The 15,834-nt window shown below is 36.5% G+C and overlaps 1 protein-coding gene across 2 annotated transcripts; it reads left to right on the plus strand.

Moving 5' to 3' along the window:
• Positions 1-239: 239 nt before the first annotated feature.
• tpcn3 (two pore segment channel 3) lies at positions 240-15,805 on the plus strand. Of its 2 annotated transcripts, none has more exons than XR_013818533.1 (19): positions 240-503; positions 1,102-1,184; positions 1,270-1,384; positions 5,209-5,337; positions 5,717-5,833; positions 7,439-7,557; positions 7,676-7,777; positions 7,959-8,085; positions 8,387-8,594; positions 8,689-8,833; positions 10,987-11,172; positions 11,275-11,339; positions 11,518-11,605; positions 11,686-11,755; positions 13,589-13,800; positions 13,945-14,041; positions 14,129-14,242; positions 14,349-14,461; positions 15,369-15,805. XR_013818533.1 is itself a non-coding variant. In XM_079844134.1 (19 exons), the coding sequence occupies exons 1-19, from the start codon at positions 399-401 to the stop codon at positions 15,491-15,493; spliced, it is 2,322 nt and encodes a 773-aa protein (XP_079700260.1). In that variant the 5' UTR covers positions 319-398; the 3' UTR covers positions 15,494-15,505. The 2 variants fall into 2 exon arrangements, 1 of the variants encoding a protein (XP_079700260.1); XM_079844134.1 differs by having other exon boundaries at positions 319-503; positions 13,589-13,808; positions 13,951-14,041; positions 15,369-15,505.
• Positions 15,806-15,834: the final 29 nt, after the last annotated feature.

Here is a 15,834-nt window from a genome sequence, read left to right on the forward strand (position 1 = left end):
AGGTTAAAGCCAAATAACACACACGCTCCCACCGTGCGCGTATAATATGCGAGATTTAACCAAACGAATCCTACTATGGCGAGTCCTCGTCTTATGAATATTAATTAGATAGAGCGTTCATCCTATCAACGCAAAGCTTCTTTCCAATGAAAGGCGGGGCTTCTTCATGTTAATTAGACCATGCTCATGTTGATTGGTGAGATGGCTTACTAAATATTAATTTCACTCGGTCATTTTCCACATTCGAAGGCGTGGGTCATGCATTTTTAATAGAGAGGCCTTCGACATACTATGATTAGTAAATTCGCTTCGCTTTGCTAGATAAACTTTTTCGAGACGGGATTTCCTGCGAACTGGATGTATGCGCAAGGATAGGGAAAAGTTGTGGGATAGAGAAAATGTCTGAGCCCGAAAAACCAAAGTGCCATTCTTTATCAAAGGATGAAGGTTTAACCAATGGAGGAAATAATGTTTCCAGTAACATTGCAGATGAGATGACAGAGGTATGTTGCGTGGATAGTGATTTTGGAAACCTGTACTCATTAATGTGCCGTAAAATTAAAAATCTAAACGGTTCGAGTTAATAGTTGGCACTCTGATTTTAATATTTGATTGTTTGGTTTATTGATTAGTATAGACATTCTCTTGAAGTTATCAAATCATTGATGGTCCTTTTAAATCTGGAGCGTTTTATGGAATAAGAGAAACATCTGGTGTCCTGTTAGTCAAGAAAGCACTGGAACATTTTGCCTCCTTGTTTGTCAAGAAAGTGTCAACTGAAGCACATTTGGGAAATATTTGACAAGTTCTAATTTTCGAAGTACCTCTTAAATTGTAGAGAAATTGATTGGCTTATGCCATACGAATTAAAGTATGCATGAAGTAAACTGTTTTTAGAGACATAAACATGCATATATCATATGTAGTCTGGGAGGGAGGTTATAGCATCGAATAGTTTTGGTAAGTTATCTCCTGCTCTGTACTTCATGTGACCAGCTTTTCACAGGTTTTGCAAAGTACTTGATTTGTTAATTGTTATTTAAACTGATTTTGATTTCAAACTGATTATTCTCTCTCTGATATTTGCTGATGGTGCTTTAGAAATTCGACCTTGCCACTGTCTATGTGTCAGATGCCCAGTATAACAGAAACATCTTTTTTGACACATCACCACAGGCTGTGCGGTAAGAGATGACCTTCCAGCAATAATTCATATAACTTTGACTATTACTAGATTGTGTATTATAAAATCTGTAAAATATTCCACAGGCTGTACCTGCTGTACAATCACTGGTTCATGCAAACTCTGGTATTTGTGTTCATCATCATAAATCTGGCTCTGGCTCTCTTTGAGGATCCTGCTGTTGTGCCACTTCCTATATGGGTATGTATGGAAATATAACTTTTATTTAAAAATTGTTCAGCAAAGCAGTGGATTAATCATTGACCACAATTGTAATTAGTTTCAGACCTTTGTGTCGATTTGTGAATAGGTGGTTGAATGCTCTCTGTATCTCTAGCTGATCACCTTAAAAGTCCATAGATATCGATATCACCGTAAGTTCATACTGCTAACACTTTCACAGACAGGCGGATATCATGAGACTCATTGCTGTTCATGTGACATTCGACAGAAAGCCTGTTTAGAGGGATAGTTCACCAAAAAATGAAAGTTACCCTATGATTTACTCACCCTCAAGGCATCCTAGGTGTATATGACATTCTTCTTTCAGACGAACACAATCAGAGTTATATTAAAAAATGTCCTGGCCAATGTTCCCTCTAATTTCTTTTCTCGCTGAGCAAAACTATTCACTCTTGGGCGGACATTTTGGTCCCCTGAGCAAAAAATATTCTTTACCTGTACAGCGTATGTAAACGCACACAAAAAAAAGTGGTTTCATCATGCAGTTATAACTTTTAACTTTAATGTGCCATTTCTATTCTATTTAACCATTGATGTAACTTAGTGATATATTAAATAAAAATACATAAATAAAAAACAGTTGATTCAGAAGTCACGAAATTAAGCACATTTTACAGTGCTGTTAACTGGAGTCTTCTTTACCGAGAAATACTATTACAATCTCCCCCAGGACAGTTCAATTCTTTATAATATAATATAATATAATATATAATATGAAAAAAATTAAGCGGTGACACTGAGCTGCTTTTTAATGTGTTTTTGTACAGTCATTTATTGGTGACAGGCAGCATTAAACCATCTATATTAAATGTTAGTTTATTGCTTATGAATTTCCAAGATTTTCTATATCAGGGGTTTTCAAACGTTTTAATGGCAAGGATCCCTAAACAATCCCCTTGTGAGATCAATTCTTTACTAGGCTTGCACTATAATACAAATATAATAGCCTAATATAAAAACTAATGGAAGTATTTAAACTGATAGTTTAGTATATCAGTTTAAATGCTTCAATTTGTTTTTTAAAAAACTAACTGAAGTAATTAAATAGATCTAATAGCTAAATATGTTCAAGGGAACACGTGAACTCTTTTATAGTTATCTAAACATCACTGAAACCCAAAACACATACACATCTATTTAAACTGATGTGTGTTACTTTGGTGTTTAGAGTTTGCACCCTACACTTGTGGTGGTTGTTACTGTAAATGTCTGTTTGGTTACCGTGCTGTGTCCATCATCTGTTATTTCCACCACTTAAAATCAAGCCACTCTTTTTTAAAACATGATGAGGTTTTATTTCACATGTCTTTGCGTTTCTCGTTGCCTCTCATTTTCAGCTATTTGGATTTTTATAAAACCATTTTTATATGGACCATTATAACAGGGTTTTTCCTGGGTCAAAAATGGTCTTCAGTGGTGATTGACAGACATGGTCATCCATACACACACACACACACACACACACACACACACACACACACACACACACACACACACACACACACACAGTAAAAAAGTACCCTACCCACGATCTGCAAGTGCAATACTGACAATACATTTTAAATAAAGTTAGTCATTTTTGCTTATCTTATTTTGATACCTTGATGTTTGTTTTTGTTCCTCATTTTTACACTATTTACTGATAATTGTTTTGGTATATAATCATATCAATATGAAAAAGTAGTATTAAAAAAATTAACAAATTGCCTAATTTTCTGCCATATAAAATATCATAAAATTATCAGCTAGCTAACAACAACTTTGTTCTGGGTTCACCTCACTCCAGTCTAAACTAAATGATTTTAGGCTATTTATTTTACTACACATTGTCCAAATAAATAAGCTGAAAGACTGTGGATGATTGAAGCTAATTCTTACTATCCACTCTTGCTAAAGTGGGTGAGCACACTTGTGTTCTCATTTCAAGTGTTATGAGTAAATACACTGTTCAATACTTTTCAGATTGGTGTGTTCAGTGTTGGACTGATCAGTTGTTCGTTAAAATGATTCGGTTCAAATGAGTCATTGGGTGGCAAATCGCACATTAGCAGACGCGTTGTGTGCGAATCCCGTCTGTTAGAACATCGCAAAAGATTTGTCAACACAGAAAACACTTCATAACCGGATAGGATTTGTTTCCCGTTTATTGAAAGTATGCTTTATGTCAGCTGGTCAGAGAATCAGTCATATGTTTTTTGAGCGCATTTCACACCCAGCGGTAATGAAAGGAAAACATCGTCTGATAGCGCCACGTGCAACATGGATTCGGTCTTCCGACCTTTTGATTTTGATTAAAGTAATATGTGAAATATTAGAAAGCTAATAATGCCTATTTTGAAGACAGAGAGAGTGCGAGCGGAGGAGGAGCTCTCTGATCGTTCTCTCTGTCACTCAGTTAACGCAAGTGCAGCAGTTATCTTCTACATCACTCATAAATCACAATAACTCATCAAATAAGGCTTTGGCAGGACAACAATTTGTTTTGGCGGCCGCCAAAACATTTTCAAATTAGGAAAAACCCTGTATAAAAGTAATCCACCACACGGTACTGGGGGGGTTAATAAAGGCCGTCTGAAACAATTCGATGGGTTTTTGTAAGAAAAATATCCATATTTAACACATTATAAAGTAAAATATCTAGCGTCCGGCAGACCGCCTTCCGTATTCAACTTACGATTACACTTTACACTTTGAATTCGGAAGGCGGTCCACCGGAAGCTAGATATTTTACTTTATAACGTTTTCAAAATGTATATTTTTCTTACAAAAACCCATTGATTCGCTTCAGAAGGCCTTTATTAACCCCCAGAGCCGTGTGGATTACTTTTATAATGGATGGATGCACTTTCTTGGTTTTCAAATCAAATTTTGGTCTCTTTTTTTGGGCTGCCATTTACTGCCATTATAAAGCCTGGAAGAGCCAGGACATTTTTTTAATGCTTTTAATTGCTTGAGAGTGAGTAAATCATGGGGTAATTTGTATTTTTTGGTGAACTGTCCCTTTAAACACACAACGTGTGTGTGTATATTTAATGCATGAAATTCTATAATCTGAAATGAAGATTTTTTCAGTTTTCAGATTAAAGTTACCTATATGATTGTGTGAACAAGGAAAACATCCCAGACAGTGATACTGTATATTTACTAGTTTTTAACATTTCAATATTTTAACACTGATTAAATATATTCTAACTGCAAGAAAAGTTTCTACAGGTAAATAGAACCGTAAAGGGTTAATTTAAGACAGGTCCCCTTATATAGAACCTTTTTGGAATATAGTGTTCTTTAAAATTGTGTCAAGAACTCTAGGGTTCTATATAGAACCATAATGAAACTTTTTTTCTTGCTTACTGCTTTTATGACATCCTGGAATCCAAGCCAACCCTCCATATGACACAATGGGATATTTCCTGGAGGCTCGTGTTTATTGAAGATCAGCTGTTTCATTGAAACACTTTCCAAAGAAGAACATCAAAAGATTTAGATGCCGTTTTTATGTGTCAATATTCACACTATTTATTTGTAGCCCAGCTGATTATGTTAAGGAGAGATGTTCACAGCTAAACCATTTGATGGCAATCTTGTGGAGACATTTTTTTGGTTCCCATGAGGAAAACCGCTTATAAATTAGACTAAATTATGCTTTTTGAAGATCTAAAAATATAGAACGTTTTCTGTGGGAAGTTTTTCAAACTAGGAGTTTGTACAGTATAAAAATCATTATGTCTATGGAATGTCCCCATAAAACATGAAAACCTAACGTGTGTTTGTGTGTTCTATAGGCGACTTCTACAATTGAAATCATATGTCTCTCTGCATTTACTGTGCGGATGGTACACTATGCCAAAGTCATTCCAAAGGATAAATTCTGGAAGGATCCCAAAAATATCTGCATCATAATAATTGTAACGGTAGGCCTCTAATACATTGTTTTGGGTTGTATCTTATTCACAGGTTCATAATCACTTTTATCTTGTTTTAATTATATAATACAGTATTTATATAGTATAATACCAATAAAGTATTATGTCTGTACAAACATGTGAAACTGCTGAGAATGTGCTCGTAACAATGCTGTGAAATGAACTTTAGCCCGTGTTTTGTCATTCTCAGCAGTCCTGCAGGATCTCCAGGAAATGTGGCGTTCAATGACTATGAGTAGACATTTAGTGAAGTCAGGCAGAGGTTTTATGTGTGTGGTGAAACTGACTTGCATAACTGGACATTTTGAGAGATTAAGAATGTCACTGTATTGTTTCATTATCTTTCTTTACCCCTCCCACCTCACAGCTCTCTTTCATAGATTTGACTATATATGGCGCTCTGAAAACAACAGGCTACTTTGCCGTCCGATGGTCGAGGGTCTTAAGACCACTTCTGTTGGTCAATGTTACAGAGGGACGACAAGTAAGAACCACAATCAAAGCACAATCAAATTTTCTTCATAATTTATATTTTGTGTATTTCTTGTATTAAAGGAACACGCTGATTTTTGGGACTTTAGCTTATTCACCTTAACCCCCAGAGTTACATAAGTCCATACATACCATTCTCATCTCCAGTGTGCCATAACTCTGTCTGACGCACCCACCGCTAGCCTAGCTTAGCACAAAGACTGGAGGTAAACGGCTCCAGCTAGCCTACTGCTCAATAAGTGACAAAATAACGGCAACATTTTCCTATTTACATTTTGTGTTGTGTATAGTTACATCATGTACTAAGACCGACGGAAAATGAAAAGTTGGAACTAATCTCTCATTCCTGCGTAATAATCAAGGAACTTTGCTGCCGTATCATGGGTGCAGCGGCGCAATGATATTAGCACGCTCACGCCCAGCACGCTCTCGGTGTAAGCAGGTTGTCACATTGGTTATGTTGACGGAAGTTGGCCTATTTTCAGGCACTGCGTAATGTTGCGTAATATACACATATGTTGGCGTTATTTTGTTACTTATTGAGCAGTAGGCTAGCTGGAGCCATTTACCTCCAGTCTTTGTGCTAAGCTAGGCTAGCGGTGGGTGCGTCAGACAGAGTTATGGCACGCACAGAGATGAGAAAGATAAATCCATACATACCAAACTCTGGGGATACGGTGAATAAGCTAAAGTCCCCAAAAGTCGGCGTGTTCCTTTAAATTAATTCAATTACCAAATCATTAATCCATTAATGATCCATCTCTTGGAATTGCTCTGTGTATTCTTTTTTTTAATGATTTGATTGTCCATTCAGAAAATTTTGCCATAAAAAATTGTCAGTAATTTTCCTGTCAGTTACTCTAGTCCTAAAGTTGGCAAAAGCATACACAACCATTAAAATGTCTGTTTGTTTTTCTTTCACCAAGGATGCATTAAATTGATCAAAAATGACCATGTATAATGTTACAAAATATTTCTATTAAAAAAAAGCTGTTCTTTTAAACTGTCTATTTATAAAAGAATCCTCAAAATCATGGCTTCCACAAAAATATTAAGCAGCACAACTGTTTTCAACATTGATAATAATAATAAATGTATCTCTAGTACTAAATTTGGCGTATTAGAATGATTTCTGAAAGATCATGTGACCCTGAAGACTGGAGTAATGATGCTGATAATTCCACTTTGATCACATGAATAAATTACATTTTAAAATATAAAACCGTTATTTTAAATTGTAATGATATTTTTGATGTAATGATACATGAGAGACTTAAAAACATTTTAAAAGTCTTACCGACCTCAAACTTTTGAATGGTAGTGTATGTCTATAGACCTTAGTGAGAGGCTGTGAGGGATAGACTTGCCTTGTTTTCAATGGCACCCGCTGTATAAAGCTCCTAGATCACTTCAAATTTTTTAACAATCCAAAAACACAACCCACTGAAGAGATTTATGTCTATCACGTACAGCCTCGCTTTCATTCCCGTTAAAAATCAAAGATGGCTCTGCTGTGATTGAATAAGGTCTATAGGACACAAATATCTCTTCTCCAGAATAATTTCTTCTCTTTTTATTCTTCTGTTTGTGTCTGTAGCTGCGAAGGGCGTTCAGGAGTATTCGGAATGCACTGCCTCAGATCTCCTATGTTTTTTTCTTATTCATGTTCAGTGTGTTGGTCTTTTCTCTCATGGCTCTTAAATTGTTTGGGAAAAGGTAAACCTAAATATAGTATCCTTTATACCTCTGTTTTTCCATTCATCTCAATTTTGTCCCTTGAAAAATAGTTTATATATAACCTGTTAAACTGCTTGTCATATCTTTTTTTCCCCAGGGGCCTTCTTACCATTGATGGTTCTCCATATTTCACAGACTATTTGGATATAGTTTTCGATCTGTATATTTTGGTGACCACTGCTAATAGCCCTGATGTCATGTAAGTATTGAGCTATTGGAGTTTTTTTTCTCTTTTGTGAATCTTTCAGTGGTATGCAATTGTATATTCAGCAGTATAAAATATTTCAGTTACCCATAATATGCTTTTAAGCATGCATTGTAGATAACGCAAATGCTTCTGTAATATTTGATGTTTTTTTTTATATATATTTTCATTGTAGGATGCCGGCATACAACTACAGTATTTTTTTCACTATCTTCTTCATTCTATATATTGTTATCAACACCTATACCTTCATGTCCTTCTTTCTGGCTGTCGTTTACAATAACTACAAAAAGTACCTGAAGGTATTCAAATCTTTTTCATGTCAGCATGCACATTTTTATTTATCACATTTTATAGAACTTATGTACTAAACAGAGCGTTACAGACAAAATGGCAAGAAAGGTGCTTTAATAATGTACAATATGTGAAAAATAAAGTGTTATCTGAACATTCAAGCATGAAAACATATTCTAGTAGACCCCAAAAACAAAATCAAGTCTTTGTAAAAGTGCATAATAGGTCCTCTTTAATATTATTGGTCAATTTAATAAAGTGCATCTAGCTGTAGTGGAACATTGGCTTGATTTCTTTCATGTTTTCTAGGAGGAAGTGCGGCAGCTGGTGAAGGCCAGAAGATATAAGATGTGTCGAGCATTTTCTTTGCTTCAGGAGACCCTGAGTGAAGGTGGGGAGCCTGTGGTGACCCAGGCCAATTGGAACCATCTGGTTAAACTCGTCAAGCCGAATATAAGTATTGCTCACCGGGAACTGCTCTGGAGCGTCTTAGATAATCTGAATAAAGGACACATAGGTCAGACAGTTTTTTCCTATTTCATATTTGACTTCAGTTTCATTGAATTTTGTGAAATTCGTCATTTCCTCTTGTAATCTTTTTTTCTGAGCAGGAAAGTTTGCATTTGTTCAGCTGGCTGATCTTCTGAGTATCCAGGTGATCACAGTGAAGTCACAGGCGCACCCCATTCAGATGTGTTTCCCCTCGCTGTATAATTCCTCAGCCAGCAGATTAATTCGCCACATGGTTCATCACAAGTATGTGAACACAAAGGGCCAGATTTACTTACAGTTTGCATCAACCCAAACCTTCATTAAAAATAAACTACTGTCAGGATTTGCTAAAGACTAAAATTACCACTTAAAGGCATGGACAGTTATTTTTGAGGCTGAACTTGCAACTGCATATGCATTTGTAGGAGATTCCAATTCAGACGGTTTGCAGTTGTCAATTTATTGGTATTTGCACCTTTATTTAAAGGGTTAGTTCACCCAAAAATGAAAATGTCATTAATTACTCACCCTCATGTCGTTCGACACCCGTAAGACCTCCGTTCATCTTCGGAACACAAATGAAGATATTTTTGTTGAAAGCTGATGGCTGAGAAAGGCCTCAGATAGGCCTCCATTGGCATTCAGTACATTCACACTCACAAGACCCATAAAAGGCACTAAAAACGTCATTACAAAGTCCATCTCACTACAGTGGCTCTACAATAATTTTACGAAGCGACGACAATAGTTTTTGTGTGCAAAAAACAATCAAAATAACTTGTTCTTGTCTTCCGTTTTGGCCTCTGCCGTGAACTCACGAAGCACCACGACGCATGCGCGAGAATATGACGTAGCGCCGGCGTTCGGGAATCCATGAAATGCACACTTTAGCCCCATTTTGAGCACTATGCCGAGACCTAAAGCACGATCAATGTAGAATTCAACAGCTTAGATACGGCACTTCTTCCTCTGCTTGTAAACAAATCGCTTCTGGGTCATCGTAATATTCTCGTGCATGCTTCGTGAGTTCACGTCCGAGGCATACACGGAAGACAAGAACAAGTTGGATAAAGGCATTATTTTGTTTGTTTTTTGCACACAAAAACTATAATTTTCATGCCACAATTTTTAATGCCCAAAAAGCATGGCTTAACCCATTTTGCACATGACATGACTGTGAATAAGCCACTGTGACAGGTTATAGTAAGGAAAGGTTATAGTTATTTCCATTTGCTTGGTTGAGCATGGCACTATTACAAACCACTCACAGCACGGTTGGTTAAAAGAAGGGGATAATTTGGCCCAAAATCTGGGTTGGGGCAAGAAGGGATACAGCCACGACAATTTAATTAGTTGTTGTTTTATGGCGAGATTTTGCGTCACTTCCGGTCATCGCTGTATCGCTTCTAGCCACAACCCAAAATCTGCCCAATTGTCGTCTTCTAGTACGATTTAATGGCAGTTGACAATCTAAATAATGGTGTGTTACCACCACCAACTGGACTGGAGTGAGAAGCATCAATAGGAAGGACAATATTCTTTTAAATATAATTACTAAAATAAAATAAATTATGCAATATGTGATTTTTAAATTTTACTTTTTTAATCCTGTTATTTTGAGATAATTAAGTATTTCTCTCTGTATTCTTGACTGTCCCAAGGCACAATTTAATAGATTTGATATAATAAAGTTGATTAAACATTTATCTCTCAATTTCTTAAATAGCTTTTCTCTTTTTCTCTTGAATATTTTAGAGGTGTCTGTCCTTTATTTCCTGTCCCACATTTCTTGCATTTTTAAAAAAATTCTTCCTTTTATCTCTGTTTTACTCAGTGGAATTTGCACTTCAACGTATTGCCTGTTTGGCCAGTTTAACGTCTATTTCATTACCTTGTACTCCCACATGTGCAGGTACCCATAGGAACTTCAGGTCTATGAAAGCAGATTTATATGCATCTCAAAATCTTGTCTTGATGTTGACTGCCCACTTTATAAACTATTTAAAGATGACAGGGAGTCTGAACAAATAACTGCCCTTATTGGCTCAACTTCCTCCATCTATTGACTAGCTAATAAAATCGCTGTTGTAAAAACCGATGCATAATTGGTTGTTCTTTTCTAAATGCTGGCTTGGAATCTCTTGAGGATTAGGATGATGTAGGATGCTTTAAACCATCTGTGAATATATGGAGCATATGTTTGATCTAGATACCGTTGAACAACAACCTCCTTAGGTGCAGATTTCCTGTCTCAAACATGTATTGTAGATGAAAATCGACTTGAGAAAATGTTGATCATGCATTGACAGACAAATCTGTTTGAATTACTTGTATTCCTGTTGGATTTCTTGTCAGTTATTTAACATGTTTGCACATGTGCATTCTGGTCATCTGGTTTGTTGTATTGTGCGTTCCAGAATGTTTGTGTATGTCTACGACCTGATTATTCTGGTGAATGCTGTGTTCATTGGTCTGGATGAGGAGAACCCTGTGGTATCAAATGCTGAGTGGGGTTTTCTGGCTCTTTATATGTTGGAGATCATTCTCAAACTGTACTCTACCGAGCCTCGGGCGTTCTTCGGCCAACATCATTTCTGGAACTGGTGAGGAACACTTTGTTTTGTATGGCTCTTTGAATTTGATCACATAACATCACATGTGTGAGCTCACATGAAACTAAATACAAAAAACTCCATCTCTTGCAGGTTTGACACTATCATTGTTGTGTCTGCACTCTTTGGCACCATCATTAACTCAGCACTCAAACACTGTAAGTGCTCATCTGGATTTAACTAAATTAAGCACTAGGAAGGTTTTCTGTATATACTTGTGTATCACTGTTAAAGTGTATTAGACATTTTTGCATTCTCTGTGTTATATAAGAGCTCTTAAGTTTGATATAAACATACCTTTAAGAAATCTCATTGACTTTATCTTTACATTTGCAGCTGGAGGTTACACGAGTCGTCAGATCTTGGACATAGTTTTTATCTTGCGAGTCCTCCGACTTATACGCTTGGTGGATTCCATAAAGAGGTGAGAGAGTTCCAACCAAACGCAAAAATAAAATGTGTGAAAATGCCATGTGACATTAAACCAAATACTTTCCTTCGTAGATTCCGAGCCATCATTAACACTCTTATTAAAATTGGACCAACTATTCTTATCTTTGGCCAACTCATTGTGGTGAGTATTAAGGATTAGTTCATACAAAACTCTAAAGTGTCAAAATGTACTGCCTCATGTCATTCCAAACCTGTACGATGTTCTTCTTCGTGGTTTTGTCAATACAGTAAAAGTCAGTGGGGTTATCTGTTGTTTTGGACCCCATTTACTTTCCTTGTAAAAACAGTTGAAACTTTTTTTTATGTATCTTTGTGTTTGGTAGAAGAAAGTTGACACGAGTGAGTAAAAGGTACAGTAATAGGTAATAGGCATACTGAGAATATCAAAACTATGTTACAATAATATTTCAAATCCGTAATATGTATGTACTGTATACACTTACATCGCCCAATACAAATGGGGTCAGTAAGTTTTTTATAATACATTTTTTTATAAACAGCAAGGATGCATTAAAAGTAATCAGATTTAAAAAGATAATGTTACACATTTTATAATGTTACAAAATATATATTTTTTTAATTTCTATTAGGGCTGTGCGATATTTAAGAAAAATGCGATATGCAATACCTTGTTAAATAATGCGATACGATATTGCTTTAAGTGTGCAAAATCTATTTAAATTATATATCAAATTATTTAAAAACTGAGAATGATACCATTAATGTGTTTCACATTCTTTCTGGGAAAAGAAAGCATCGCTACAACTTCTGAAAGTGACCAGCAGTGTTTTAGCAAAAATTAATGTCACAAATCTGACAATACCATTTTAACATCATTGTAAACAAACAAAAAATGTAATGCCAATATTTAAACACCAAAAACTCTTTGCTTGACATGGTAATATATAGTTATATCAACCTAAAACTTAACATCAAGAGGCTGTATCAGACAGCAGACAGCGCGAGACTGCAAGGAGTTGTTTTTTCGCAAGTTATTGCGTTTAATAACTCTTTTTAACGTCAAGCAAGTCACATAAGTCGTGTGCCCAGTCTATTCTCTGCTATATGCGTCTACCTAAAACGTACACTTTTCACAATGTTGAAGTAGCCTATTAAAATCATTCAGATATTGCGTGCCGTTGCAATATGCATATTGCGATATGTACATTTGCGATATTTCGATATTTTGTGCTTTCTATTCAAGTAATCCTGATAATCATGATTTCTGAAGGATCACATTTAAAATATTAAAATAGATAAGTTATTTTAACTTATAATAATATTTTACTGTATTTTTGATCAAACTAATACAGCCTTGGTGAGCATAGGAGAGTTATTTCAAAAACATTAAAACAACTCTTACTTTTGTTTTTGTACTTTTACTGTTTTTGAAATAACTCTTACGCTCACCAAGGGTGTAATAATTTGATTAATTTGATCAAAAATACAGTAAAATGGTAACTATGAAATATTATATAATATAAATATTAATAACTGTTTTTATATATTTTAAAACTTTCAGTAGGGTGTATATATATTGCATGCATCAGAATGATTATTGCTTTTAAAAACTAAAAATATACTAAAGTGTTCTTTTGGGGAAGCATGAAAACCAAAAAGGCCATCATGGCGGGAGTGCAAGGGGTGGTTGCTGTCGCCGTCTCATTGGTGATTCCTCTATACTGCACCATACCTGACCTCAAGTACACCTTGTTCAAAAAAGTGGGGGGAGGATGCAGTGCTTGATTTATGGCTGCATTTAGATAGCTGCACCTCATCACACTGCCAGCAGTGTTTCATTATTCCACCCCCTGCTCCCGTTACGATCCCAGGACAGGGACATAATCATTAGAAGGGAGGCAGACCCTTCATGCCACATGTTAAACTGTGATTTGTGACGAGAAACATTATCATAATCAGTATTTATTATAAATCTACTGCTGTCCCCCTACAGGTGGTCTATTACGTATTTGCTATGGTTGGCATGGAATTATTTAAAGGAAAAATTCGTTTTTTTGAGCCCAACTCTACAAGTCCTGATCAAGAGTACTGTGGAAACCCTCTCCTTAAAGGAACCACTTTTGCTAAACTCAACTACTGCAAGAACAACTTCAATAATGTGATCTCTTCCTTCATCGTCTTGCTGGAACTCACTGTGGTTAATCAGTGGCATGATATCCTTTACAACTACAGATCGAAATGTATTTTTGCCCCAAGTATAATACATAATCAAATGTGTGAAATTGTAGACCGAGGTCTTAGAAAGTTCTAATAGCATAAGTTTCATGCATTGCTTTTCCCTTAACTCAGCTGCACTGTTGACCAGCGGTTTCACAGCAGTCACACACGTTTCAGCCAGAATTTTCTTTGTCCTTTTTCACATTGTGGTCGTCATTATTATCGTCAAGTAAGAATGGAGTCTACTAGAATATAATTGTTGTGCTTTACTTTGAAAGAGAAATATGCATAATGTGAGATTTTTATTTTCCTCCAGTATTTTTGTAGCGTTTATTTTGGAGGCCTTCTTGGTGGAATACACAATTGACAAAAGTGACCTGCAGACTTCTCTGGAGAAAAAGATAGAGGAGCTGGATCTTAATGTTCAACAGTATGTGCCATTTAGACCTGCTATCTTGTTATTTGATGTCAGCATGTCAGCGTAATATCCTGATTTTGGGTTTTAATGGAGGTTTATGTGGTTTTGTGTTTCTTAGGGATGGTGTGGACACAGGTCTTGTAGATGCAATGGAAAGCAATGCAAATGACCTGGGTTCTTCTGAAGCTGGCAAACGGAAGCCCTCCCTCATGTTCAAGATTGCTTCAAGAAGTATTTTATTTTATTTTTATTTGTGTGTGTCTGTGTGTGTCTCTGTGTGTGTGTGTGTGTGTCTCTGTGTGTGTGTGTGTGTGTGTGTGTGTGTGTCTGTGTGCGTGTCTGTCTGTCTCTGTGTCTGTGTGTCTGTCTGCGTTTGTGTATGTGTGTGTCTGTCTGTGCGTTTGTGTCTGTGTGCGTGTCTGTGTGCGTGTCTGTGTGCGTGTCTGTGTGCGTGTCTGTGTGCGTGTCTGTGTGCGTGTCTGTGTGCGTGTCTGTGTGCGTGTCTGTGTGCGTGTCTGTGTGCGTGTCTGTGTGCGTGTCTCTGTGCGTGTCTCTGTGCGTGTCTGTGTGTGTGTGTCTCTGTGTGTCTGTCTGTGTGTGTCTGTGTGTGTCTCTGTGTGTCTCTGTGTGTCTGTGTGTGTGTGTGTGTGTGTGTGTGTCTCTGTGTGTCTGTCTGTGTGTGTCTCTGTGTCTCTGTGTGTGTGTGTCTGTGTGTGTGTCTGTGTGTGTGTGTGTGTGTGTGTGTGTGTGTGTGTGGACACAAATGTGTATAATGACATGGGTATGACATAGGTATTACAAAAAGAGGGTGAAATATGAGGACGTTCCCCATGTCCTCACTTTTCAAAATGCTTATAAATCACTCAGAACAAGTTTTTTTTCTCACAGAAAGTGAACTGCACAGTCTCCTGTGATGGGTTGGGTTTAGGGGCAGGGGCAGTGTAAGGGGATAGAAAATACGGTTTGTACGGTATAAAAACCATTACGCCTATGGAATGTCCTCACATTTCACAAAAACAAACGTGTGTGTGTGTGTCTGTCTGTCTGTCTGTCTGTCTGTCTGTGTGTGTCTGTGTGTGTCTGTGTCTCTCTGTGTGTGTCTGATTATTAAAAGATGTCTTTTGTTGTATTTTTCCAGGATCCAGAACTGTGGATGGACTCCTTCAGCGGATGTTTGAAACAGATCTTCGTCCTGATGACTTTAATGAGGAGGAAGAGCCAGAAAACATCAACTTCTCAAACCCTGTCTTTGACTCTGTATAACTGACATGAAACTAAAAACTCCCCAAAACGTGTACATATATAAATACAGTTTGTATCAAAGATTCTTTATTTGTATGCAATATTTGATAATATTTATTACATACACACATTGGTATATGGACCACTAGTAGGCCTAGTGATTTTTACGTGATCAAAGAGTTTCATTTTTGTAATCAAATGTGTGTGTATAATATTATATATACATAGGCTTAAAATAGTGTTTGTGTTTTTAATAATTGTTTGGGGGAGAACTGTCCTACATGGCCCACAGTGATTGCCCCAGAGTAAAAGTTTGTACACATAACTATATTGAAATAAAAAAAAATATATATATATAATAA

Source organism: Gobio gobio, assembly GCF_949357685.1.
Source record: "Gobio gobio genome assembly, chromosome: 19".
NCBI lineage: Eukaryota > Metazoa > Chordata > Actinopteri > Cypriniformes > Gobionidae > Gobio > Gobio gobio.

Excerpts from the sequence above, each read along its gene's own strand:
- tpcn3 (XM_079844134.1), top strand. The coding sequence starts at position 399 with ATGTCTGAGCCCGAAAAACCAAAGTGCCATTCTTTATCAAAGGATGAA. Across the intron at positions 8,595-8,688 it reads TCTGAATAAAGGACACATAG|GAAAGTTTGCATTTGTTCAG; the intron begins GTCAGACAGTTT and ends TTTTCTGAGCAG. Across the intron at positions 14,243-14,348 it reads CTGGATCTTAATGTTCAACA|GGATGGTGTGGACACAGGTC; the intron begins GTATGTGCCATT and ends TGTGTTTCTTAG.